This window comes from Lissotriton helveticus, chromosome 6, assembly GCF_964261635.1.
Source record: "Lissotriton helveticus chromosome 6, aLisHel1.1, whole genome shotgun sequence".
NCBI lineage: Eukaryota > Metazoa > Chordata > Amphibia > Caudata > Salamandridae > Lissotriton > Lissotriton helveticus.
Window position 1 is genome coordinate 1,589,615,337 of NC_136067.1, and position 26,922 is coordinate 1,589,642,258.

General features: G+C 49.2%; 1 protein-coding gene across 2 annotated transcripts in view; it reads left to right on the plus strand.

Annotated features, from left to right (window-relative positions):
* The window catches only part of PLEKHG1 (pleckstrin homology and RhoGEF domain containing G1), a 288,105-nt gene that overhangs the window by 197,023 nt on the left and 64,160 nt on the right, over positions 1-26,922 (plus strand). For both annotated transcript variants that reach the window (XM_078649385.1, XM_078649384.1), the window contains exons 11-12: positions 19,434-19,467; positions 26,733-26,828. In XM_078649385.1, coding sequence (XP_078505511.1) covers positions 19,434-19,467; positions 26,733-26,828 — 130 coding nt within the window. The remainder of the gene's footprint in view (positions 1-19,433; positions 19,468-26,732; positions 26,829-26,922) is intronic.

The following is a 26,922-nucleotide window of genomic DNA, read 5'->3' on the forward strand; positions in this document are numbered from 1 at the left end:
ATAGTCTGTGTCACTGATCTTGCTATCCAAATAATGTATAGTATATTGACCTTTTAAATGATTCAAGTCTCAAGTTGGCCCTGTTGGGGTCTTCAGCGTTGTAAACTTGCTTCATCGTTCCCGGGACTCGTACATGGAAAGGATATGTAGGATTTTGAGCATTAAATTGGGGCTCAATTTTTTCGTTTTATTCTAATTCTCCAAAATGCCAATTTGGATATTTTCTAGTCATGCTCTTATCATTGCTTTTGTGTGTTTTGGAGTTTTTCCACATCTGATAATTAAATTGTCTATGTATCTGTTATAGTTTATCTCCCATGGCATTTCCAAGCAGCAGGAACTAAGTGTGGGGAAATTGCCCTTATCAGCCCCATATTTTGTTTTACAAATGCTGTAAGAGACGGTAAGCTCCATCCATTACCCTTGCCCACCCTGTGCCCCAGGCAAAGCTCAGAATGAAGGGAGGTGCCTGGTGCCACCTCTGCACATGTACCTGTCTCGAGGACAGCCATGGGCCCGTAGGATGGAGGCAAGTATGGTCTCTTCACCCCCAAAGGCTAAGGATCCATGACATGTGTGGGTTCTCACTCTCCCTGGAGGTGGGCACCCAAAGCTGACACTGGGGCGCATGTGCCACCGTGTCTACTGTCTGTGAAGTAAATATATTCTAAAGAACCTGCACAGCACAGGCAGGCCACTTGGATCCGGGTTTTTTGTGAGGAATACAAATTGTGTAGAGACTATGGGGGGAATCTCAGAAATAATACAAAAGCTTTTAGATTATTACGATAAACCAATTTCTGGTTGGAAGAATTAATGGAAAGTTACGCATTGGGATAGCTGTATCACACTCTAGTGAGAGGAAGTAACAAAGCAATTAGCACTGTGTAAGCATAAAAATCATTTAGGGGTCGCCAGGGGTTGCATCTGCGACCCCTGGCTTGCCACTTGCTACCCCTTGCACTGCCTTTGAGACCCCTGGCCTCAGAGGTGGCAAAATAAGTGCCTGGAACAAAGGAGCAGCTCACCCTAATGGTCGTCGTTTGTAGCTCCATTTTCATGGTTTTTGTCAGATTTGCATTACACAAATAGTGAATAATATTATTCACTATTGTAATAAAAATGGAGTATAATTTAGCTGGAATATAACCCTATCTGACAGCTATGGTAAGAAAAACATGCTTTTAAACGTATGTTGTATGCATGCTTGCTTGTAGGTGAGTGTCTCTCTCTGAGAGGGTGTAAATGTGTGTGTATGTCAAAGCATGTCTGTGTATGTGACTCAAAGTATCGGTCAAATGGTTTTCGATGTCACTATCGATACTCCAGGCATTTTGGTGGATTGATGCCCATGCGCGTAAAACAGTGATTAATAAGGTATGCCAGATTCATTCAAATGTGTCTGGTACCATACACATCAGCACACCTGCTGGTGAACGCGCACTTTAATATATGCATACAATGTTCTTGCCTGTGAGCACCACTTTATCAAATGAAAGGTCAGCTATGACCCCTTGTGGAAAGTTCATGAATAGCAGCATCGAAACATTCTTTTTTTTATTTTTTATGATGCTCTCTTTTGTGAATATTTTAGTACGCATTTGTGCATACGGTTTTACGCTGTACGTATATCCCTTTATGTATATTTATATATAATTACACAGAAATTAAACAGTGTAAACTGCTGCCGTTTTAGCGCTGAAGGATATACGAACGACGGATATGTCACTGCCATGATTGTGACGTGTGCATCTGAACTTTACACTCACGACGAACCCTATGTCAGGTCTGCCAAGTGTCACGCTTCTGGCGTGACGCTAACGCATTTCAGTGTGGTGTTCCCGCATCACCGCACTGAAATGCATTGTCACGCATTTCTGCCAGTGACAGCACTCTGCTCTGACAGAGCTGAAACTGGCTGCCTGCTACACCAGGTGCTAGCGTGCGCTGGCGCTCAGACACCTGTGTGCGCTCCGGGCAGCAGCAGACTTCACTTGCGGCCGGCAGAAGCACAGTTAGAAAACAGTTAAACATCCTCTATCCGTCAGTGTGCTACAAATGTTACAATCAGCCCTGGCGCCTGCATTAACATTCCCGCCGGCTGCGCGGTAGTACAGTGAGTGAGTCACTGCCTCGGAGTGCCCAATTACGGAGACCCGGTCGGGGCCTGACCTTAGCAGTCGTTGCATTACAGGCTGTGGCCCCGCGTGGGGAGCAGGTGATCGGATATGACCTCACGAGTCCTGGGACAGGCATGGTCGGTCAGAGGCGGAGCGGAGCGGGGCCGGGGACTCAACTGCAGTCATTGGTCACATTTAAAATGAATCAACATCATGATTCCGCGAGGACTGGACTGAGGGCCTGAAGAATCATGCTCAGGTGGCGCGGTGTGCCGCCGCCGGATGAGTCTTTGCGGCTAGGACTGGAGGCGGCCTGCAAATATAAGTAAGTGCCTGGCCGACAGAGCCGTCTATTCATTCTCACCGACTCTCTCAGAAACGCTACTATTAATTAGCAGCGACAGACCAAGCGAAAGCTGGTAGCACTCTAATTCACGCTGGGTCCGGTCAACTCGCTCTGTCATGTACAGCATACTCTTGTCCATGCCACATTCCCAGATTCATGCGAGTGTGTAATAATTTTATTGTCCAAGGAGTGCTGTTGCTGAGACTGCCTGAAACTTTTGCAGGCCACCAGCGCGCGAGCGGACTGCAGATGAGACACGCGGTGCATGTTTTTGTATGGCATGATCGGGCCTTTGACCTGGCTGACCCCGGAACCAAGGCCGAGGCACTGGACAGACTACGGGCTGACAGTGTACTAATCTGCTGCAGAGTGCCGTCCTCAAGTTATATTAAGTCTGGGGGTGAGGGGGGGAGGGGGGGCTCGGGGCTGCTGAGCGTTAGACTGCTGTTGCTTCGCTGATTCTGGGTCCACATGGCGTCACAACTGCAATAGTTTGTCCCTTTCCTGAGAGGGGAGAAAGCCTGGAAGTAAAGTTACTCCTGAGGCGGGTGGGGCCGGAGTGCGAGCAGGTGTCAGTTATGAATGTGTTACTCTCGTTTAAGCGTCCACTACCACTCGCAGCGCTGCCTGTACCCACTTCATCACAGTGCTCATCATGCCACTGCCCTGCGACCGGACCTGGTCGGAAAGGAGAGGTTGCATTAAAGATTGAAAGTGTCATCACGGAGACTGCTGCGTGTCTCAAAGAGGGATTCATAGTTTTGAAATTTTACAGTCTGACAGACACTTTACCCGACGTACCCCTGATTATTTCCTATAAATTTCTGCCTTTATCTTCCAACATACCCTTGGCATTTAAGAAAGTAAAAAGAGCAACAATTTAATATTTCTCTAACCAATTGGGATCTGTGTTGGCATAAACCCCCCATCATGGACCAAAAATGTGCCATACGTATGACCTGTAGCTCCGCTCTCTGCTCTCCAAACTCAGGGTGGTGCTGCAGAGGCAGGGCTAGGTAGGCTCCATTCAGCTGACTCTTGATTTATTTATTAAAGCAGGGAAGCACAGACTAGAATTTAAATACCATTTTGGGCCCTCTCCGTGCTGCTGTGCTGTTGAGGAGATCGCGCTCACACTGCCTCCCAAGCCCTGACCCCCAGGCAAAGATTCCCGTGGTCTGGGCATTCTTCACCGGCCCTGGCTCCACGTGTGTTCCGGGATGGTCTCTGTACATGTGTCCGTCCACGCGAGCGCTGTGCTGTACTATCGTGAAAAGGCACAGCAAACCATAGCCTGTGACTTCTCAATGACCTGTAGTGGCAGCTGCGAACGGGAATTCTGCAGACGGTCATCTCTTTAATGCAGCCCTGAGCCGCCCTACAAGATAAGAGAGGCCCAGCGACTGCTGCTATCTGAGCAACACCAGTTCGGGCGATTGGCAATTTACCAGAACCCCGTAGTCGAGAATGTTGCTTAGGGGCTGTCCAGAAGGGGCTCTCAATCCGTGCTCATAGAGTGATGTCTGCAGTTGGAGGAGTGACATATACCTATGAAATGCTACAGGCAGTACTTTAAATAAAAACATAAAGTGCTGCTTTCCACTTTCAAAGTGCAGCTGTTCTCCTATTACATATTACAGCATTGCTGAGAAGTGTAGACGCTCTCCCTTTTAAATTCAAGTACTGCAGGTGCCCAGTTACAGCAATGGTCTACAGGAAAACGTTTGGATTTGATGAATGATCACTCTGGGAAGGTTTAGTAGCATTGAATTAATGGCAATTTTACAATGAGACGGCAATGTCAATTATCTGCGCTAATGTAGTGCGAGCAGGTGTAAAGTGCCGGATGAGAGGAGATTATGCTAGTGTATGAGATTGTTTTGTAGGAGGAGAGTTGGTGTTTTGGAGGAGTATGTGCATGGGAAAAAGCTAAAGAAGGAAGTGGTATTGTTTTTGGCACCTATTGAGGAGAGGAGGACTGCCCTTCCATTTCTGGTACTTTGCAGCAGTTTTAAGATAATCTTAAGAGTTTCTTGTTATTTAAATGGGTGTAGTTTCTGAAATGTATATATTTCCCTCATCTTTGTTGCTTGATATTTGTTTGTGAGAAAGTGTCACTGATTCTCGTTGAATGTCACTCATAATTACATTCAAATTCTGAAAATGTCACACATAGCAATCTGAAACCTTGCCAGCTATGCTATGTTGCATGACGTGGCCAATTAAGATGATTTGATTGCTTTAGATGCAGATAACACTGTGGTAATGAAGAGGCGCTAACACTAAGCCCACTGTTTTATAGATTTTAATTTTAGAAACTGATTAAGAAACACGGATTTTAAAATGACCAATAAACCCATTTAGTGCCCAAGCTCTGCCATTATTAAGTTTACAGCGTTACGTTGTAATTATTGTGGAGTGTTGGGATGCTCATAATAAATATATTTAGAATGTAATATGTTGCTACTCTTCTTGTTAAAGGCGGTTTAGTTACTAGCCCCATGAAAGAGTTCTGCTCACTATTTGTAAACACTAAAACAATGGCATCCAGGATTAAACCCTGGGGAGGCCCCTAGGCAGTCGAAATGTCGGGCCCCCTTCCCAAATGATCTCCCAATACGTATTAAACCAAAAAGTAATTTTTGGTTTGATAAACATATTTAACTATTCACTTTCCTCAATTTGTTTGTGGTCAAATCTTTCAGAATATCTTGAAAATCTGCCTTTTACAAGACGTCATATTCAATGGAGTCTTTATTTTATTTATTTATTTATTTTGAAAGTTTTATATAGCGCGAACAAGATCTTTGCAGATATCAGAGCGCTTTACATAGAAGGGGAACATGAGGGAGCATAGTCAAACAGATACATCAGTAATGCTAATAGTACAAATACGTGGGAACATGAAAAATCATGTAAGTAGGTAATACAGGTAAAACAAATGAACAAAGGGGACAACAAGTAGTAAAGATCGGTGCAGAGACTTAAATGAGTCCAGAACAATAGTTCAAGTGTATTTAGCCATGAGGATAGCTTTTACTTCTTTCTTAAACAGTGTAGTGGAGGAAATGAGCCTCGTATCAGGAGGGAGTGAGTTCCAGATCCTGGGTGCCATTCCTGAGAAGGAGCGCTTATAAGTTTTTTTTCCTTCCGGAATCTTCGAGGCTTCAGCAGAAGATTGTTTGTGCCTCTGGTGTTTCTAGAGCCTCCAGAAATTGTTAGCTTCTGAGTGAGATAGCTGGGTGAGCTCAGGTGGATAGCCTTGTGCGTCATGCAGGCGATTTTCAGATGTATTCTTGCTTCAAAAGGTAGCCAGTTCAAGTATTTCAAGTCAGGTGAGATATGTGAGTGTTTTTTTGACCCAGTGATGAGTCTCGCTGCAGCGTTTAGAGAAGCTCTTAGGGGTGCGGTAGTAGTTAGGGGGAGTCCGCAGAGGGCAATGCTGCCATATTCTATTCGAGGGATGACTAGTGCTTGTACTGCCGTTTGGAAGTCGTTGGCAGGGAGGAAGGGTTTAAGTTTCCTAAGGGTATTGATTTGGTAGTTCGCTCCCTTAGTTGCCTTGCTGATATGTTGCTGCATATTGAGATTGGTGTCCAGTGTTATGCCTAAAGATTTTGCTGAGTCCACGATGGTGGGTTGGACATTGAGTGCAGTTAGGTGTTTAAGCCAAGTTTGTGTGGTAGAGATCTTCGCGGGAGGAGAGATAAGAAGGAACTCTGTTTTCAGAGCATTGAGTTTGAGATGATTATCGGCAAGCCAGGATTGGGTGCTTCTGATGGTAGAGTTTAGGAGCAAAATGTCATTGGGGGATTGTACTTTGAGATATAGTTGGGTGTCATCGGCATACATGTGAAAGTGTACATTGGCTGCTTGTAACAAGGTGGTGAGAGGTTCCATAACTAGGTTGAACAAAGTTGGGGATAGGGAGGAGCCTTGGGGGACACCTAGCGAAACCGGTATTGGCGAGGACATCAGGTTGTTGCTCTTGAATTTCTGCGACCTGTTGTGTAGAAAGGAAGTGAACCACTTGAGAACAGTCCCGGATAGACCCATTCTTGTGTTTAAAAGTTCGAGTAAGTTCTCATGTTTGACGGTGTCGAATGCTGAAGAGAGATCAAGAAGGATGAGGAGGCATGTATCGTTTTGGTCTAGGGTTTGAAGGGCGTCGTCAATTATGTGGGTCATAGCAGTTTCTGTACTGTGTCCTGCTCGGAAGCCTGATTGATGAGCGTTGAGGAGATCAAACTGAACAGTCAGTTGTAGTTGAGCGCATTTTTCCAACAGTTTGGCGAGAGTGGGGATATTGGTAATGGGACGGTAGTTGTTTAAATCAGAGGGGTCGGCTGTAGGTTTCTTTAGTAAAGGTGTGACTTGACCCACTTTGAGGGAGTCAGGGATGGTTCCTTGTTGAAGTGCGCTGTTGATAATTTTAGTCCAGAGAGGGAGGAGCAAAGGGGTAAAGTATTTTACAGCGTTAGCAGGAAGGGGGTCTGTGAGGTGGTTGGATGGTTTCAAGGTGCTGAGCAGTTTGCCAATTTCTTCTTCAGAGTAGGTGACAAAGGATGACTATGTAGCATTGTTTTTTGGTTCAGTGGGTGATATGCATTGATGTTTGGAATAGAGGCTTGCGTCACTGAGGAGATCGCTCTTTATGCTGTCAGTTTTTTGGATAAAGAAATCGGAGAATTCTTCACAGGAGGGAGCCTCGCGCGTGATGCTGAGTGGCTGGGGTTGTTCTTTGGATTGTGTTCTGATTAGCTCAAACAGTTTTCTCGGACGGTTTTTTGCTTGGTCGAGCTGGAGGCTGAAGAAGTCTGTTTTTGAGCGTTTAATTTTCCTGAAGTAGGCGTTTCTCTTTTTCTTCAGTGTTTTTAGATGCAGTGCAGATGGATCTGATCTCCAGGTGCGCTCTGCCATTCGCACGGCCCGTCTATCTTCATTGAGACTCCGGTCGTACCATGGGTTGGAGATTTTAGTGGAGACTCTTTTTAGTTGCATAGGTGCAGCCTCGTTAATTATTGAGGTCATCGCGTTGATATAGTGGTCAGTCAAGGATTGAACGTCCGTAGTGCCGGTAGGGGGAAGTAGGAGATTGCAGCTGTTAGGGGGTAAAGAGTTTGGGTTGAGTTTTTTCAAGTCTCTTCTCCAGATTTTGGGCTTGGAGGATTGAGCCGAGTAAAATTTGACTTTTTCATTGATGAAGAATGTGACAATATGATGATCTGACCAGTCACAGGGTTGGATAGATTCGAGTTGGATAGAGTCTTCTTTGGATATAATAAGGTCGAGGATAGAGCCTTTCTCGTGGGTCGGACTGTTGCTTATTTGGGTGAGATCAAGGGCATTGAGGAATTTTTTTAGACTATTTACCACCGCGTCATTGTGATCGTTCCAGTGGAGGTTAAAGTCACTGAGGTATATTTGGGTGAGCTGCTTTCCGGAATTGGTTGAGATCATATCCATGATTTGTTGGGCGAAGGAGGGGTGATCCCCGGGTGGGTGGTAAATGCCGTGAAGAGAGCATATCGGCTTGCCATCACTGATAATATCGAGGCAGATGTATTCACAGGAGGTTGGGGAGGGTAAGGAGGGGGAGCTGACTTTCAGAACAGAGAGGTTGTTCCTGTAAATGCATGCGAATAGGGATTGAGGTCCGGTGAGTGGAGTGTTGAATGAGGGACTTATCCGGAAGGGTGGGGGACCTGTTGGGAGGAGGGGAGGTGGTGGGTGAGGGGTGTTTGGGGTGTGTGAGGAGTAGTTCTTTGATGATGTGAATGTCATCTTTGACCTGGAGGAGGGTGGCCATAATCATGCCCAGCGTGGGGTGAGTGTTGGTGGTGGGGAGTGGGTGAGTCAGGGGTGAGTGACTGACCAGGGAATTGGCGTGCGGGTGGGGGGGTGGGCTGGTGTTCGTATTCGTGCGGGGCTCCGTGGAGGGGGCCCCGGGGAGAGAGGGTTTGGGAGGGAGGGGTGTGTTTGAGGTAGGGGGGAGGTCGGCGGTATGGGTGAGGACTTTGGTGGAAGGCAGAGATAGCAGGGTGGAGGGTGAGTGTCTGTTGGTGGTGGTGGGGGTGCAGGTAGTGTCATGGGGGCTGAGAATGGAGGGGAAACGGAGTTGAGGATGGTCCTGTTGTGGGGAGGAGATGTTAAATTAAGTAAGGTGGCGTGTTCTGCGTATCTGAAAGAAACAGGTTAGTATTAGATTCCTTACCTTAGAATATCCCCAGGCGTCAGTCTGGATCCGGAAACTTTTGCGTAGCAGTACCCCTGCACGTCGGTAGGCGTCGTCTGCAGGCGTCCCCTGCGGCTCCGCGTCCGTCGTCGGCGCCGTGCGCCGTGATGACGTCGCTGGAGTATATAGACGCCGCCTCCGCGCGCTGACGTCAGTTCTTCTTTTTTCCGCGCCAGTTAGCGCAGATCCGAAGAGCAGTACTCCGGTCTTTTGACCAAAGTTTTTGAATTACTATCTACTCCTAAGGTGCCGGTAGGATGCCCGGGTTTAAGAATTGTGACGGGTGTGACCGCACGATGTCGGTCACGGACCACCACCGACTCTGCCTCCGGTGCCTGGGCCCGGACCACGACGTGGACTCCTGCGTCAATTGCCGGGCCTTGACGAGTAAGGCTAGACGGGAGCGGTCCCGCAAGCTGCTCGAGCTCCGGGTGTCGGCCCCGCGTCGAGAGCGGTCCCGGTCCGGCCGGAGGTCGAGGGAGCGGTCGCGAGAGCGGTCGCGGAGCCGCCACGAGCGCTCCGGAAGTCGTCACCATTCCTCTGGTTCCTCAGGTAAGAAACACAAGAAGTCGGGGCGTCGTCATCGTACCCCCGACTCCCCCCGACGCTCACGCGATGCGGCCGGGGGTTCGGGTGGCCCCACCCCCGCGGCTCCGTGTGGGTCGCCGGCGCGGCCTGCTCCATACCCTACGGTCCCTGGGCAAGGCGCGTCGCGCGAGGAGATAGAGGAGTTCCTCATGGCCATGAGGGCACTGTCTCCTCCGACGTGGCCTACGGCGCCTGCGGGCCCGGTGGTCCCGTCCGGGGGCCCGAGCGGTTCGGGTGCTCCTGCCCCAACGCCGTCGGGTGCTCCGGCCCCGACGCCGCCGGCGGCTCCGGCCCCGGCGCCGCTGGGCCCTTCAGGGTCGACGCCGGCTGGTCCACCGGCCTCTCCGGCGCCGATTCCATCGGGGCAACCCATGGTGCCACCTCCGCGCGGCACCGGGGCTCCGGGCGGCGCCACCCCCATTCCCTCTTCGACTCCGGACGCGGAGTCGGACCGGCGTCGTCCGACGCCGAGTCCGACGCCGATGGGGCCTGTGGACCCCGGGGAGCCGGTCTACATTGTTGACTCCGAATATGGGGAGGATGTAGAATACGGAGAGGGTTGGGAGGGGTCTGAGGACCCTCTGTCATGCGAGTGTCAGTACGACGTGGACTGGACAGGTGATTTGGGTGACGCCAGTGGTCTGGACGACTCTCCTAACCCTGGTTTTGTCTCGCCTCCTACTGTGGCCTCGGAGGCTGGGGCTGCTTATTCAGTGGTGTTGATGAGGGCTGCCAAGGCCTTACACCTTGAGCTCCCCGTCGCGGTCGTGAGGCCTAACATCCTCACCGAGGTCTTCAAACCGCAGGCATGCCCGCAGGAGCCTCTGCTGCCGTTCAACGAAGCCTTGACAGACGTTCTTTTGGGCACGTGGTCCAGGCCCGCTTCAGGTTCGCCTGTTGATAGGAACGTGGCCAGACGCCACCGTCCGTGTCCGGACGACCCCAAGTTCCTGTCCACCCATCCCACCCCTGAGAGTCTGGTGATCCAGGCCTCGACTTCCCAGACCGCATTCCCGTCGGCCCCGCCCGACCGGGAATCCAAGAGGTACGACCAGTATGGAAAAAAGGTCTTCTCGTCCCTGAGTTTGGGACTGCGGTCTTGCAACACCGCATGCCTCTTGGGCCGCTACACCCACTCTCTGTGGGACACGGTCGCGGAGTTGCTGCCAGAATGCCCGCAGGAGGTACGGGCAAAGCTCGGCAAGGCTATGATTGAAGGCCGGGATGCAGCAAGATACTCCATCAGGTGTGGTCTTGATACGACCGACTCGCTGGGCAGAGCGATGTCCACGACGGTGGCGATTCGTCGCCACGCCTGGCTGAGATCCGCCAATTTTTCGGCAGATGTCCAAAATACTTTGATGGACATGCCGTTCGATGGCAGTCGCCTGTTTGGCGACAAGGCGGACCACGCGCTGGAGCGCTTCAAGGACTCCAGGGTCACGGCCAAGTCCTTGGGTCTTTCGACCCAGCGCCAGCAAACTGGTTCGTTTCGCTCCTTTCGTGGCCAAGGAAGGGGCGGTCCCACACGTGCTGCCAGCCACGCACCGCAGAACACTTCTCAACGCGGTGGCGGCCGTGGATTCCGCCGTGGAGGCGGTCGGGGACAACGGCGAGGTCAGACCACACCTCCCCCCGCAGCATCAGCCTCCAAATCCTCATAGTCCGTGCTTTCAGGCCCATGTGACGCCAGTGGGTGTCAGGGTTCGCCATCACCACTCCCGCTGGCGCACTATCACATCGGACAGGTGGGTGCTGCAGCTCGTCCGAAGGGGCTACTCCCTCCCCTTCGAGACCACTCCTCCAGCCATGCCACCGCAGAACCACCGTGTGTCGGGGGACCACTTGACACTTCTGCAGGAGGAAGTTACGGCCCTCTTGGCCAAGGGGGCCATCGAGCGCGTTCCTGGGCCAGAAGTAGGGTGTGGTTGCTATTCCCACTACTTTCTGGTACCCAAGAAGGACAAGGGGGGCCTGCGTCCTATCTTGGATCTACGGAACGTCAACGGCTTCCTCCGGAAGGAGAAGTTCAAGATGTTGACTTTGGCTCAGGTCTTGGCTGCTCTAGACCCGCAAGACTGGATGGTGGCGTTGGACTTGCAGGATGCGTATTTTCACATCCCCGTCCTGCCGGCCCACCGGCGTTACCTACGGTTCACGGTAGGCCACGAGCACTTTCAGTTTATCGTGCTCCCGTTCGGCCTTACCAGCGCCCCACGGGTGTTCACGAAAGTGATGGCGGTGGTCGCAGCTCATCTGCGCCGGTTAGGGGTTTCAGTCTTCCCCTACCTCGACGACTGGTTGTTGAAGGCGGGCTCGCCCCAGACAGTCGTCCACCACCTTCAGATGACGGCAGACCTCCTGCACGAGCTGGGGTTTTCCATCAATGTGCCGAAATCACACCTGTGTCCCTCTCAAAAGCTCCTTTTCATCGGAGCGGTTCTCGACTCGGCGCAGTTTCGGGTTTATCCTCCGGAACGGCAGGTCCGGGATATACAGGCTTTGATTCCCATCTTTCAGCCGTTATCCCGGGTTTCGGTCAGGTTGACGCTGCGGCTGCTGGGGCTGATGGCTTCCTGCATCCTTCTGGTGCATCACGCCCGGTGGCGGATGCGGGCTCTGCAGTGGGACCTGAAGTTTCAGTGGGCCCAGCATCAAGGCAACCTATCCGACCATGTCCTGATCTCGGAGGGCACTGCGAGACAGTTGCAGTGGTGGCTTACGGACCGCGATTGGGTCAGAGGCAGATCCCTCTCCCTTCCCCTACCGGCGCACGTAGTTGTGACGGACGCGTCCCTCCAGGGCTGGGGAGGCCACTTGGGAGAGGCGGAGATCAGAGGCATCTGGTCTCCGGCGGAGTCCCGGCTCCATATCAACATGTTGGAGCTGCGGGCGATTCGCCTAGCACTGAAGGCATTCCTCCCCTTTGTCGACGGGAGTGTAGTGCAGGTGTTCACGGACAACACCACCGCCATGTGGTACTGCAAAAAACAAGGCGGAGTGGGGTCGTGGACCCTTTGCCAGGAGGCTCTGCGTCTCTGGCAATGGCTGTAACGTCAGGGCGTGACTCTGACGGTTCAACACCTGGCAGGTTCTCTGAGCGCCAGGGCGGACGAACTCAGCCGTCGGTGCTCGGTGGATCACGAATGGCGTCTGAACTCGGACGTGGCGAAAGGCCTCTTTCTGCAATGGGGAGAGCCTTGGTTATATCTATTCGCCACAGAAGAGAACGCGCAATGTCATCAGTTCTGCGCGTTGGAGTTTCCAAGACGGCACTCGCACGGCGACGCCTTTCGGCGCGAGTGGAGCTGCGGTCTGTTGTACGCCTTTCCGCCTATACCACTTCTGCCCAGAGTGCTGAAGAAGATCAGGCGCGACCGGGCCCAAGTTATCCTTGTGGCTCCGGACTGGGCTCGAAGGTACTGGTATCCCGAGCTACTCAGCATGTCAGTCGGTCCCTCGATCCGCCTGCCCCTTCGGGAGGACCTTCTGTCGCAGCAGCAGGGGACGGTCCTCCACCCGAACCTGTCCAGTCTCCACCTCCATGCGTGGAGATTGAGCAGCGACAGTTGAGGCCATTTGACTTGCCTCCTGAAGTCTGTGATGTGATTCTGGCAGCCAGGCGTCCCTCCACAAAGTCGGTATACGCCTGCCGGTGGAACAGATTTGTGGCATGGTGCACAGCAAAGGCTGTGGACCCTCTCTCTGCCCCTCTTTCCGAGGTTCTCCTCTTTCTTCTCTCTCTTGCCCAGCAGGGCTCTGCTCTGGGCACTATCAAGGGCTACCTTTCTGCCCTTTCGGCTTTTTTAAGGCTGCCTGATCAACCTTCTTTGTTCAAGTCCCCTATTGTAACAAGATTCTTGAAGGGCATCACGCACATGTATCCACCTGTTCCGTTCGTGATGCCTCAGTGGGACTTGAACCTGGTTCTGACCTTCTTGATGTGCGCTCCCTTTGAGCCACTTCATTCCTGCCCTCTCCGTCTCCTGACTTTAAAGACGGCCTTCCTGGTTGCCATCACCTCTGCCAGGAGAGTGAGTGAGCTCCAGGCTCTTTCTGTCAAACCTCCTTTCCTGTCCATTCATCCAGACAAGGTGGTTCTAAGAACTAGACCTTCTTTCCTGCCCAAAGTAGTCTCTGCTTTTCACATCGGGCAGTCCATCACCCTCCCCTCCTTCTTTCCGCCTCCGCATCCTTCGAAGGATGAAGAGCGGCTCCATCGTCTGGACCCAAAACGTGCGCTTTCATTTTATATGGATCGCACACGCCAGTTCCGGGTGGATGACCAACTGTTTGTTGGCTACGTGGGTGCGAAGAAGGGACGGGCGGTACATAAACGGACCATCTCTCGGTGGGTCGTTCTGTGCATCAAAGCGTGCTACTCTTTGGCTCGGAAGGAGCCTCCTGTTGGGCTGAGAGCCCATTCCACTCGGGCCACGGCGGCTACTACTGCCCTGGGCCGGGGAGTCCCTTTGCAGGACATTTGCCAGGCGGCTACGTGGGCCTCGCTGCACACCTTTGCGAGGCACTACTGCCTGGACAGTCAAGTCCGGAGGGATGGCTTCTTTGGCCGTTCGGTCCTCCAGGACTTTCTGGTGTAGGATTGTATTGGTTCGCAGACCCACCACCGGGGTTGGTATTGCTGTGGTATCTATTCTAAGGTAAGGAATCTAATACTAACCTGTTTCTTTCAGATGAACAAGTTACTTACCTTCGGTAACGATATATCTGTAAGAAACAGTAGTTAGTATTAGATTCCTTACCGCCCCACCCATCCTCCCCGTTCTGCGAACTGATACCTAGGGTTAAGGACATCCCTTTCAGGGCCCTAGTTTCAAATGGCACCAGTGTTGGTTCTCACATGGCTCTGCGTGTTCTGGCGCGGAAAAGCTGTGTACAAAGAACTGACGTCAGCGCGCGGAGGCGGCGTCTATATACTCCAGCGACGTCATCACGGCGCACGACGCCGACGACGGACGCGGAGCCGCAGGGGACGCCTGCAGACGACGCCTACCGATGCGCAGGGGTACTGCTACGCAAAAGTTTCCGGATCCAGACTGACGCCTGGGGATATTCTAAGGTAAGGAATCTAAGGTAAGGAATCTAATACTAACTACTGTTTCTTACAGATATATCGTTACCGAAGGTAAGTAACTTGTTCGATTGATTAGAGGGGGATAGTGTGGACTAAGAATGGGGGGATAAAGGGCGGGATTTGTCGATATGCGGGTCGGATTGTTGCTGAACTAGGTTGGACGGGTTGTGGGTGGGAGCTGTGATGTCAGGGGTGAGAGGGGTGGACGTGGTATGAGTGGAGGTCCGAGGGTAGGTAGGGGGGGTGAGGGTGCAGATGGTGTATGAGGGGGAGAGATCTGTGATTGTGATTGCGGAATATGTGGTAGCTACAGCTGGTGGGTGATTGGCTAGGGTGCTGGGGGTAGAGGTGAAGTGCGTGTCGTTCTGGTACTGAACTGGCATGGAGGGGTTGTGAGTGGGAGCTGTGAGATCAGGGGTGGTAGGACTGGAGGTGATAATAGTGGAGGTCCGTTGATTGGCGAGGTGCTCTTTGAAGGTGGGGAACAGGTTGTCTAGTAGTTCCAGGTCCCGGTCTCTGGATTGCATTAGGACAATCCCATTGTTGTAGATAGTAATGGTGGCTCTGCCTGGAAATAGTTGGGATGGTGTGATGGATAGTGTTAGGCCATGTGCTGATTTCTTGGAGGTGGAGATGGTGAGTAGGGTGAGGAACGCTTTTCTCCATTGAGCTCTGCGTTTGGTGTGGAAGATGATATCGGTGTTCAGGGCTCCATTGACCGGTGAGAAGTAGGAGTCGGCAAAGGGAGTTTCAGGGTGGGACCTCAGGCAGTTGTGTTTGAAGCTTTTAGCGGCTTTTTTGGTGAGTACGGGTGGGTAGTTGATTTTATATGTGTACTTGCCAGCAGGATCCATGGCGGTATAGGTAGGCACGGGTGGGTGAACAATAGTGATATATAGGAATAAAATACAAATATAAACAAGTAGCATGTATCAATAATGATATAAAGGAATACAATACAAATGGGAACAAGTTACATGGATCAATAGTGACACTAGTGAGCACAGCATGTGAGGTAGAAATCGGTGCATTACAGGAGAATAAAAGTGAGATGAGTGCCAGTTATAAAGAAATGTACAAAAAACAACAAGTAGAATATATGAGGTAGCAGTCGGTGCATTACAAGAGCATACAAAAGTGACACGAGTGCAGGTTATAAAATGTACAAAAAACAAGTAGAAGTGAAATACTGCAATAAAGGGCAGACACTCTGTTACAAAAAGGTGTAGATACAAGGCTATGAAAGGAGCGATATTAGTCTAAAGTGAACCAGTTCTTAGGGTATGAACAAAAGGTGAGAATGACTAGTCCAAGATGGCCGCTCATAAGAGGGACCAGTCAAAAAGAAAGGCCAGTCAAAAATGGCCGCCAAATAGGGGGAGATAGAGACAGCAGTCCTCTGTTTGTTGTGGTAGCTTTGAGAGCAGGGAGGGGTAGTTTCACAATCTATTTGAGTGAGCCCAGTTCCTAGTTTCCTAGCTTGCTGGGAGGGAGTCTTATCTCTAATTTGTAGGTCCTGTGTGGGGGAGTTACGTCGAAGAGCCTTGTGGTCCTTTGGAGGTACAGGAGGAGATTTATAGTTTCAGTTAGTAACCTCTGCCATTTTGAACAAAGGAAGTTTAAAAATGTGAGCAAGCGCGTGATGTGAATTAAATACCTTTTGGATATTTTCTGCTCAGTCGGTCCCTTGATGTTGATAGTGAAGTTTAGCAGTGAAGTTTAGCAGCCATCGCGTTTTGCAAACATCGAGGGACTAAGCAAAACAAAAATGTGCGGTGTGTAAGAAGTGGTGTGCATCAGCTTCTGGTTGCATGCTAGTCCCCATACACGTCCGGGGAGCCTCGATCCTCACCAGTGACTGTAGGGCCGCCGGTCCGCTCCCAGCGTCCCAGCAGCAGCAAGTGGGGCCGCCGTGACTCTCCTTGCACGTCAGGAAAGACTCGCTGATCCTCGATGATCCCCGCCAGCGTTTGCGGGTCTGTAGGTCTGCATTCCGGGTCTCGGCACTAGCAGGGGGGGGCCGCAGGGAGTCGCATCCGCCGAGGGAGAACCACGCCGCTGCCCGCAAGGCGCCCAGAGCTCCTGAGCTGCAGCCCCTCCCGCCTCGATAGGCGATGTTGTGTGTCTCCCGCTTTTTTAATGTAAAATTCTCGTTTCGTTTGGTGGATTCATTTTTTCTATCTTTTGTAAACAATTTAAGAAAGCTTGATTATAATTTTCTTTCAAGAGCAAATCAATATTAATTTGATCCTTTGTCGTGGGGCCCCTAAGCCAGTGCCTACTTTTCCTATTAGGTAAACCGGAACTAATGGCGTGACACTTCACTCTCCCTGACCATGAAAAGGGGGGAGGTTTCTGGTGAGGACCTACGTCACGTGGCTTAATATTGGAGAGGGGGGCTGAAGCGTTTGTCCTCAAGGTCGACCGTGGGACCTTGGACCATCTTGCCAGCCATCACACTTTGTTTTCGCTCGATAAGCATTATGTCCTTTTGTTATTGCGGTGCAACATAGGGTGGGCTTGTGTCTTGGCAGCGGAAACGGCTGCAGTTGCTGCCTCGGACTGAAGTGGCAACAGTGAGTCCAAAGGTACAGCTCCTGTGGTTCCTTAAGTAGCTCATTTGGTCCTGGCCTGTAAACATCTGAAAAACCTGCACTGCTGCTGCCTGGGACGTTTTGGTATAATATGCAGATATACCTTGTTGAGCCTTAAACACTTAACAAGACTGTGCTGGTTACGCCCCTCGGCCTCTGCCCTCAAAACTATTTTCCTCCTATCAACACTTCATCAATATATCCCAGGATTCTGTAAAGGTGCATTTTGCTTATATATCTACAGACACATATGGCTAATATACATGGCAGAATTTTAAGGTAACGCTCATAATTATGAAGTAAGAATTTAACCTACACTCTTTCAACTGCTTCATTTTAATGATTACAGCAGTAAGGACTTCCATACATTAAATGCTGCCATCATAAGTAGGTCTGTACCAGCACAGAGTCCATAATGCACACTTCCCTTTAAGTGTTGGCAAACGTGCAAAGCGAGTATTGACTTTTTGGGTCCATTACAAAAACATTGTTACAGGTGTGGGGAAGCAGTATAGTTTACTGCGGTTGTCCCGCGTTATGTTAAAGGTGGGCTGGGGGTCTAACGGGCCATAAAACATGCCATCTAATCAGTACTGCTGCTGTTTGCAAGAGCTGGGTCACTGGAGTTATCCTTAGGGACTGTGCATCATCAGGTGCTCTGCTCTCACTGCTGTGACCTCCCTCTGCTGGCCATGCGCCTTCTGTGCACTGGTCTGAGCACCCAATCAGGTTCCTAGTTAGCAAGAGCCTTTCCCCCTTGGATAGCGTGGCTAAGCATGACTTGACCCCATGGATTTGGTGTATGATCAGGTGCTCGGAGTCTTACTCCTGACAGTAGTGAGTGGCAAAACATGCATCAGGCCACTGCGTCATTCAGGAGTGGGGGATTTGCACTGTCAGACAGCAGTGGTGGATTTGCACTGTCAGGCAGCATTGGTGGATTTGCACTGACAGGCAGTAGTGGTGGGTTTGCACAGTCAGGTGGCAGCGGTAGGTTTGCACTGTCAGGCGGCAGCTGTGGGTTTGCACTGTCAGGCGGCAGCTGTGGGTTTGCGCTGGTAGGCGGCAGTGGTGGGTTTGCGCTTGTCAGGCGGCAGCAGTGGGTTTGCACCGTCATGTGGCAGTGATGGATTAGCACTGTCATATGGCAGTGGTGGGTTTGCACCATCAGGCGGCAGCGGTGGGTTTGCACCGTCAGGCGGCAGCGGTGGGTTTGCACCGTCAGGCGGCAGCGGTGGGTTTGCACCGTCAGGCAGCAGCGGTGGATTTGCACCGTCAGGCGGCAGCGGTGGGTTTGCACCGTCAGGCGGCAGCAATGGGTTTGCACCGTCAGGCAGCAGCGGTGGGTTTGCACATCGGGTGGCAGCTGTGGGTTTGCACTGTCTGACGGCAGTGGTGGATTTGCACAGTCCTGCTGCACTGGTGGATTTGTAGTCCTGCTGTAGTGGTGAATTTGCATTGTCATGTAGCACTGGCGGATTTGAACAGTAATGCAGCTTTAGTGGATTTGTAAGTTGTGCACATGAGGGTCTGGAGCTGGTACTGGCATTTTTGTAGAGATGGGGCTGGGCAGTTTAAGTCAGAAACCCTCACGCTGACCACTTAGGCTATGGACATTGAGGAGTAGATATTTCCCTGGTGTGTTGAACTGTCTGGTAATTTGAATTCATCAACCAGTTGCTTCTATTTGACAAACAGTCTGAAGGAGAGTTTATGACACGCATCTCCAGTGTTTAACATTCACAGACGAGCAAGGTAAGCCTCCAGCATCTCATTCTGCAGTGAGTACAAACATATGAAAGATGATATCTTCGTGCTGTGTAGAAAGGTAGTGGGCGCGCATTAAAGTGCATAAAGAGGGCCTACAAAGTAAATCTCAGTGTCAGTACACTTGAGACCACCTCGTGTCGGTAGGAGAATTGGCTGCTAGACCTAGGTATTGTATTGTATTGTATATCATTTTTGTAGAGCGCGTGGTTACCATGAGGCATCCCAGCGCTGAGATAGATCAAGACTCTGAGGTGGGTGGGGGGAGGGGGTGAGGGACAGTTATGTGGGGAAAGGGAAGGTTTTTAGTAATTTTCGAAAGCGGAGGTGAACGGATTCCGCACGGAGTTGCAATGGCAGCGAGTTCCAGTGAGAGGCAGCTTTCACAGAGAAGCGGCGACCTCTTCCCATCCGGGGGGCGCTTGTATTTCGGCTTCTGAGGAAACAATGTTTCTGATAATTGGATTTCTCCCTCTAAAAGGGATTACCTCCTGGTGGTGCTCACACGACCTTAACTTCAGCCTCACACAACTGGACATGGTCCAGCCCCCTGCTCCACACACTGACTTACCAACTGTGTGAACTCCAGAGTGATTCTAATTGGTATATGGGTCCTCTTCACTGAAGTGCTCTACATAAAGCTAAATCTTGCACCTCATTACTGGTGTTTTCCCATTCTGTCTTACAGGCCAAACAAGCAATTCTGGAAATGGATGCCATACGTACGTATGATTTTGATTTCTTTACACTTGAGTTGCCATTTATTTAAAATATTTGTGTACATTTTTCATATGGGGAAGTCTGTTTTCTATTTCACAAAGTGAAACGTAAGCATATTGCTATACAGAATGGAAGACAGACTTCAGTTTGGGAAAAGTGCTTGTTTTGAAGGAATCCTTGAGCCGCTAAGTCCTATTTTTCCCGCCGAGCCTCAGTTTGAAGTTAGGCCTGTCTTTATTTCTTATGATACCCCAGAGAGTTGACGCCAACCTCCAGGGAGGTGTCCTGCTACTAACTGGATTAGCACAATCATGATGTAACATGTTACATATGAACAATATCATGTATGGTCTATGATAGTCGTGGCTTCTTGGCTGCCCTTGCTGATAGTGATATCCACGCCCCGTGCTTCCGCTTGGTACAAAAGTTAAGACTGGTTAAGTTCTGACGTCAGAGGTGGTTCCGTTTTATGAATGTATGTGTGGTTAGCTAGGGCCATGGGACTGTAGAATTACCATTTGACCTTGAGCACCTCCATGTTAAGGAATCAAAGGAGAATGAGTAGCAGAACTTGTCAGCCAGGACAGCTATTTCTGCACCAGGAAACAGCAATAGCCGGAAAGTAGGGGAACAATAAAGTTTGAGAAAAGTAAGGGCAGAATATTCCTCCATTTTTTAAAAATAATTATACCAAAGTGTAATTTTCAAATTTTCAATCTGTAATACATTCAACATTTCATGTTTGTTTAACTTCTTTACCATCTTCTTCTATTCTTTTTTATTGTGTTTATGTCAGGGGTCAAACGTAATCACTTTATCCCTTATATTGTATTTATCACCATGCTATATGCATATTTAAACTTACTTTCTTTTTAAAAAAAAAAGTATTTTATTTGTAGTTTTTGTCACTTCACATGTACTGTGTTCAGTCTTTATCTGTTTCTGTCGGTCTGTCTGTACTCGCTTTCAGTTAAGAGCTTTTTCCTCCTGTCACTCTACATCCTACTATGCTTTTAATTTCTGTTATTTCTTATTTCACCCAAGCTAAAGATTCTGTTCCAATGTTTCTCTGTGACCCTGTAACCTTTGAAGTTTGCAAAATAGTTTGTTCGAGGCATATGGGCTGCAGATGGTACATTTATGAATAGATCGCCATCTGGTGTTGGGCTCGGATGATTGCACTTTGTTTTTCTTCTGGAGAAGTCTTTGTCGTCATAGGTGACTCCTCCTCTCGGTGTTAGTGCGCATGGGCATCGGCTCCATCCTTAGATTGTTTTTTTCCGCCATCGGGTTCGGATGAGGATCGAAGCGCTCCGGACCGACTTCAACAAAGAAGGTTATAACCGGCGCGTATTCCTTTCCAAATCGACGGTATCGTTATCGAACGCGACTTCACTCCATACCGACGCGGTTCGAAGGACGACGACTACGAGAAACTCGACGTAGTCCAGCCCGGGGTCCATGGAAAGGACTCCATTCAAAAAATGTCCAACGTGTGGTGCTAAGTTCCCACACAAGGACCTACACGAGGTGTGCAACCTCTGCTTGTCCCCTGAACACGAATCCAGGGACTGTGAGGCCTGTGCAGCGTTCTCGTCAAAATCGACGATTAGAAACCGTCGAGCCCGAAGACACGAGGTATCGAGAATGCAGTCACAAGCAATCCCGGAGCTGTTCGAGGACCAGCACCCAGAAGAGGAAGAAGAAGAGGCCGACGAGGCGGGGTCAGAAGCGGACGAGTCCGACGTCGAGGAAATCGACGTCCAACAAACCGTGAGTGACGACGTCCCTTTACCGAAAAACAGACCCCGCACGGTGTTGACCCCGCCCTCGAGCCCGGTCAGACAACCGAAAAAAGTTTCCAACGCCCCGCCTTCGAGCCCGGCAACGAAACAGAAACCGAAACACTCGGTCCCACATCATAGTGGTTCCGGTTCCGATAAACCGACCACATCGACACCGAAGCACCAGGTCAAGGAAAGCTCGAAGTCGAAGCAGTCCATGTCGACACCGAAGCACGCTTCGGCGCCGAAAACACCCCCGACACCGGGGACATCTTCGATACCGAAGAAGTCGGATCCGAACAAAACTTCGGCACCGAAAATACAAATGGACAGTTCAAAGAAAAAACACCTTTCGGAACCGAAAACTGCGGTACCGACACAGGAACACGGAACGGATCCTAAACAAAAGACTTTGTTTATTGACCCAAAGACTGGCAAGGTAGCCACAGAATTACCTAAAAAGAGGAAACATGAACATTTGGACGACAAGGCTCATCCAAAGAAGAGAACAATGGGGACGAATACAACTCCTCCCCCTTCTCCCAAACCTCACACACCATCTTCACCTCTTCCTCACAATAGGCCAGATATCCCTCCCACACGTCCATCTACACCTACAACAGATGGAGAGAGTGACACAGGGGAGGGGGGACACCCTGGGGATGATGAGGACACAATCCCAGAGGAGGCAGACCCATGGGAGGAGTATAATGTGGGATCAGGTAATGATACCGACCTTGAGTCATATCCCTCAAAACCTTCACCTCCTGATGACAATACTGGGTTTGCACAACTCATTACTAGAGCAGCAACATTTCATAAGGTAGACCTACATACAGAACCTCTAGTACAGGACTTCTTATTAGAAACACTACCTACTGCACAAAGAACATCAGGAACACTACCAATGCTAAAGGGCCTTCTCAGTCATACATCAGAGATATTCAAAGACCCAGTGAGGGCTAGGGTATTGAACCCAAGAATTGATAAAAAATATAGGGCAGCTCCAAAAGACCCAATATACATTAAGGGACAAATTCCTCTAGACTCACTAGTGGTCACAAACGCTCGCAAGAGAGCAAACTCTTTATCTACAGGAGAAGCTCCACCTCCTGACAAAGAGTCCAAACTAATAGATGCCTCTGGCAAGAGAGTAGCATCTCAAGCGGCAAACAGTTGGCGCATAGCTAATACGCAAGCACTACTTGCAAGATATGACAGAGCGCATTATGATGAGTTAGAAACACTCATCAAACATCTCCCTAAAGAACATCAAAAGAAAGCAGATCAACTTATACAAGAAGGGAAGTTAATTACTAACACTTCAATAAAGTGCGCCCTAGACGCGGCAGAAACTGCGGCAAGGTCGACAAACACAAGCATCATGTTAAGGAGACATGCATGGCTCAGAGTATCAGGGTTCAAACAAGAGGTACAAACATCGTTACTGAACCAACCTTTTGATGGGAAAACACTTTTCGGCACAGGGACAGATGAGGCCCTAGAAAAGATGAAAAAGGATACAGAAACGGCTAAATCAATGGGAGCATTGCAACAGCCGACACAAAGAGGTTCCTTTCGTAGATCCACCTATAGAGGAGGATCCAAAAGTACAGGCACAAACCAACAGCAAACCTCTTTTACACCTACATCACCCAGAGGTAATTCTAGAGGTGGATACAGGGGTAACAACAACAAGGGTAGAGGTCGCGGAAACAACAACAACCGCAACTCTCCAACCCCAAAACAGTGACTTCATAGAGCTTCCCCCAGACCATATAACACCGGTAGGGGGACGCCTATCACAGTTCCTACCTGTCTGGGAAAACATCACATCAGACAAGTGGGTAAGACAAATTATCCAACATGGTTATTGCCTAGAACTCACAGCTACCCCACCAAACATCCCCCCCAAACAGCGTCCAATGAAACAAGATCACCTGACACTATTAAAACAGGAAGTAATATCACTGCTAGAAAAGCATGCCATAGAGAAGGTTCCACAGCACCAACAGGGAACAGGAGTATACTCCCTATACTTCCTAATCCCCAAAAAGGACGGGTCTCTAAGGCCAATACTGGACCTAAGACCTCTCAACGCATACATAAATTCGGAACATTTCCACATGGTCACGCTCCAACAAGTACTTCCTTTACTGAAGAAAGGGGACTTTCTTTCTACACTGGATCTAAAAGACGCTTACTTTCATATCCCTATTCACAAAGCCCACAGGAAATACCTCAGGTTTGTGGTAGAAGGACAACATTATCAGTTCAAAGTCCTTCCATTTGGTGTCACGACGGCACCAAGGGTGTTCACAAAATGCCTGGCAGTGGTAGCAGCTCACCTAAGAAGACAACAAATTCATGTCTTCCCATACTTGGACGACTGGCTAATAAAAGCCAGGTCGCAAGAGGAGTGTCTGCAACACACACAAAAGACAATTCAGCTACTACACCAGCTAGGGTTCACGGTGAACTACACAAAGTCACACCTACAACCAAACAAGGTTCAACAATATCTGGGGGCTACTATAGACACAGAAAAAGCCAAAGTGTACCCCAACCCAGTCAGGGTCCAAGCAATGCTTACAATCATTCAGAGATTTCAGCCACAACACTCAGTAACAGCAAGAGTGTTCATGCAGCTATTAGGCATGATGTCATCCTGCATACTGCTAATACCATATGCAAAACTACAAATGCGTCCGCTACAAGAATGCTTAGCGACACAGTGGAATCAGGCTCAAGGGCAGATTACGGATCTGGTGTTGGTAGACGACCGCACACACCGCTCTCTGAAGTGGTGGAACAGAACAAACATTACCAAGGGGCGGTCGTTCCTAGAGCCAATTCCACAGGTGACAATAACAGCAGACGCATCGCTCACCGGATGGGGAGCACATATGGACAAGTACACAGTACAAGGAAGGTGGAGTGTGCAGGAAAGAACACTACACATCAACTACCTAGAACTACTGGCAGTGTTTCTAGCATTGAAAGCCTTTCAAATACATGTTATCCACAAAGCAGTCCTGATCAGAACAGACAACATGACAGCAATGTATTATATTCAAAAACAGGGGGGGACGCACTCCCTCCAATTATCCAGACAAGCGCAGGAAATTTGGAGATGGGCCATTCCTCAAAACATCTATCTGTTAGCCGAACACCTACCAGGAGTTCAAAACCAGATAGCAGACATCTTAAGCAGACAGTCGGAACAAATACACGAATGGGAACTGCACCAACAAATACTGCAGCCATTCTTCCAAAGATGGGGACAACCAGAGATAGACCTATTTGCCACTCATCAGAACGCAAAATGCCAAAGCTTCGCGTCCAGGTACCCACATCACCTGTCGCAGGGCAATGCGTTATGGATAAATTGGTCCAACAAATTTGCATACGCTTTTCCCCCTCTCCCACTAATCCCATTAGTGGTCAGGAAACTGCAACAACATTCAATGACCATGATACTAGTAGCACCCACGTGGGCAAGACAGCCGTGGTTCACCACGCTCTTGCAACTCTCACAAGTGCCACATCAAAAGCTACGAATTCTACCCATGCACCTTACACAGAACCATGGAGAAATAATGCACCCAGATCCAACTCAGTTGAACTTAGCGATCTGGCTCCTGAAATCCTAGAATTTGGGTACTTAGATCTCCCCCCAAATTGCATGGAAATAATTAAACAAGCGAGACGTCCAACCACCAGAGCATGCTATGCAGCTAAGTGGAAGAGGTTTGCTATACACTGTACTAATAACAATATCAACCCTCTAGACGTATCAACAAGGGAGATTATTTGCTACTTATTACACTTACAGCAATGTAATCTAGCGTACACATCTATCAGAGTACATCTAGCAGCTATAGCAGCATACCTGCAAAACAGGCAGCGCACATCACTGTTCAGAGTACCAGCGATAAAAGCATTCATGGAAGGTCTTAAAAGAGTCATTCCACCAAGATTACCACCTTCCCCAGTCTGGAACCTCAACGTAGTACTCACCAGACTAATGGGGCCACCCTTCGAACCTATGCATAGGTGCGAAATACAATTCCTTACATGGAAGGTGGCATTCCTTATAGCTATTACCTCACTCAGAAGAGTAAGCGAATTACAGGCATTAACAATACAAGAACCATTCCTACAGTTACACCAGAATAAAGTGGTTCTTAGAACAAACCCAAAGTTCTTGCCTAAGGTAATTTCAGCATTCCACATCAATCAGCCAGTGGAATTACCAGTCTTCTTTCCAAAGCCACAGACGGTGGCAGAAAGGGCTCTACATACACTAGATGTTAAAAGAGCCATTTTGTACTACATAGAAAGAACACAAGACTTCAGGAAAACTAAACAACTATTTGTAGCATTTTCCCCAACACATAAGGGCAATCCTATCTCTAAAGCAGGCATCGCAAGATGGATTGTAAGATGTATACAAATATGTTACATTAAAGCAAAGAGAACATTAACTGTTCCTCCTAGAGCTCATTCCACAAGAAAACTAGGAGCATCTATGGCATTCTTAGGGAACATTCCCCTAGATGACATATGTAGAGCAGCAACTTGGTCTACACCACATACATTCACAAAGCACTACTGTGTTGATGTACAGGCTGCACAACAAGCCAGAGTGGGCCAAGCTGTATTAAAAACTCTATTTCAGACAGTTGCGACAGACACTGGTGACCACCGCTAGGGAGGTAACTGCTGTACAATCTATTCATAAATGTACCATCTGCAGCCCATATGCCTCGAACGGAATATGCTACTTACCAGTATGCATCTGTTCTTGGCATAGAGGGCTGCAGAGTGGTACATGCCCTCCCTGCCTCCCCGGAAACCTGTGTCTGTCCCAACATTATCTTATTTAGATACATTTACATGGGCATATCTTTATGTACTATACTACACTACTCCATCTAACCCTACTATGGCAAAACAATCTAAGGATGGAGCCGATGCCCATGCGCACTAACACCGAGAGGAGGAGTCACCTATGACGACAAAGACTTCTCCAGAAGAAAAACAAAGTGCAATCATCCGAGCCCAACACCAGATGGCGATCTATTCATAAATGTACCACTCTGCAGCCCTCTATGCCAAGAACAGATGCATACTGGTAAGTAGCATATTCCTTCTTTAATCCACCTCATTTTACCTTTCATCAGCTGCTTTTCAAATAATTTATGATTCTATCATTCATGTCACTATCATAACCATCTATATTAAAGTTGGTATGTAAGTCACTTAGAGAATTTATGTCACTTTTGTGCATTTGTAAAATGTTTCACGTTTAGTGAGATAATACGCCTGTCATTGTTGAGTAAGATCTGCATGTCCTTAAGCTAACAGACTGCACTTGACTAGTGCTCTACAGCTGATTGGATTGTTTATGGATCTCCGTGTTATGAAACTACTATTACCCAAAACCAAGTCATTCACTCCGATCTCTAAATTCCCTGCAGACCATCCTGGATTCTATTATAGTCCTGAGGAAGAAAATAATTCACCTTCACAATCCAAGGAGGCTGTCGTCCCGCGTCGCGCCAGAAGAAAATCAGGTGACTAGTGATTTGCATGGATGAATTTTCACACAAACCACTCATTGCCTTTCATCTGACAGTGGCGTTCCTGGCAGGAAGAGCCATTCACTAA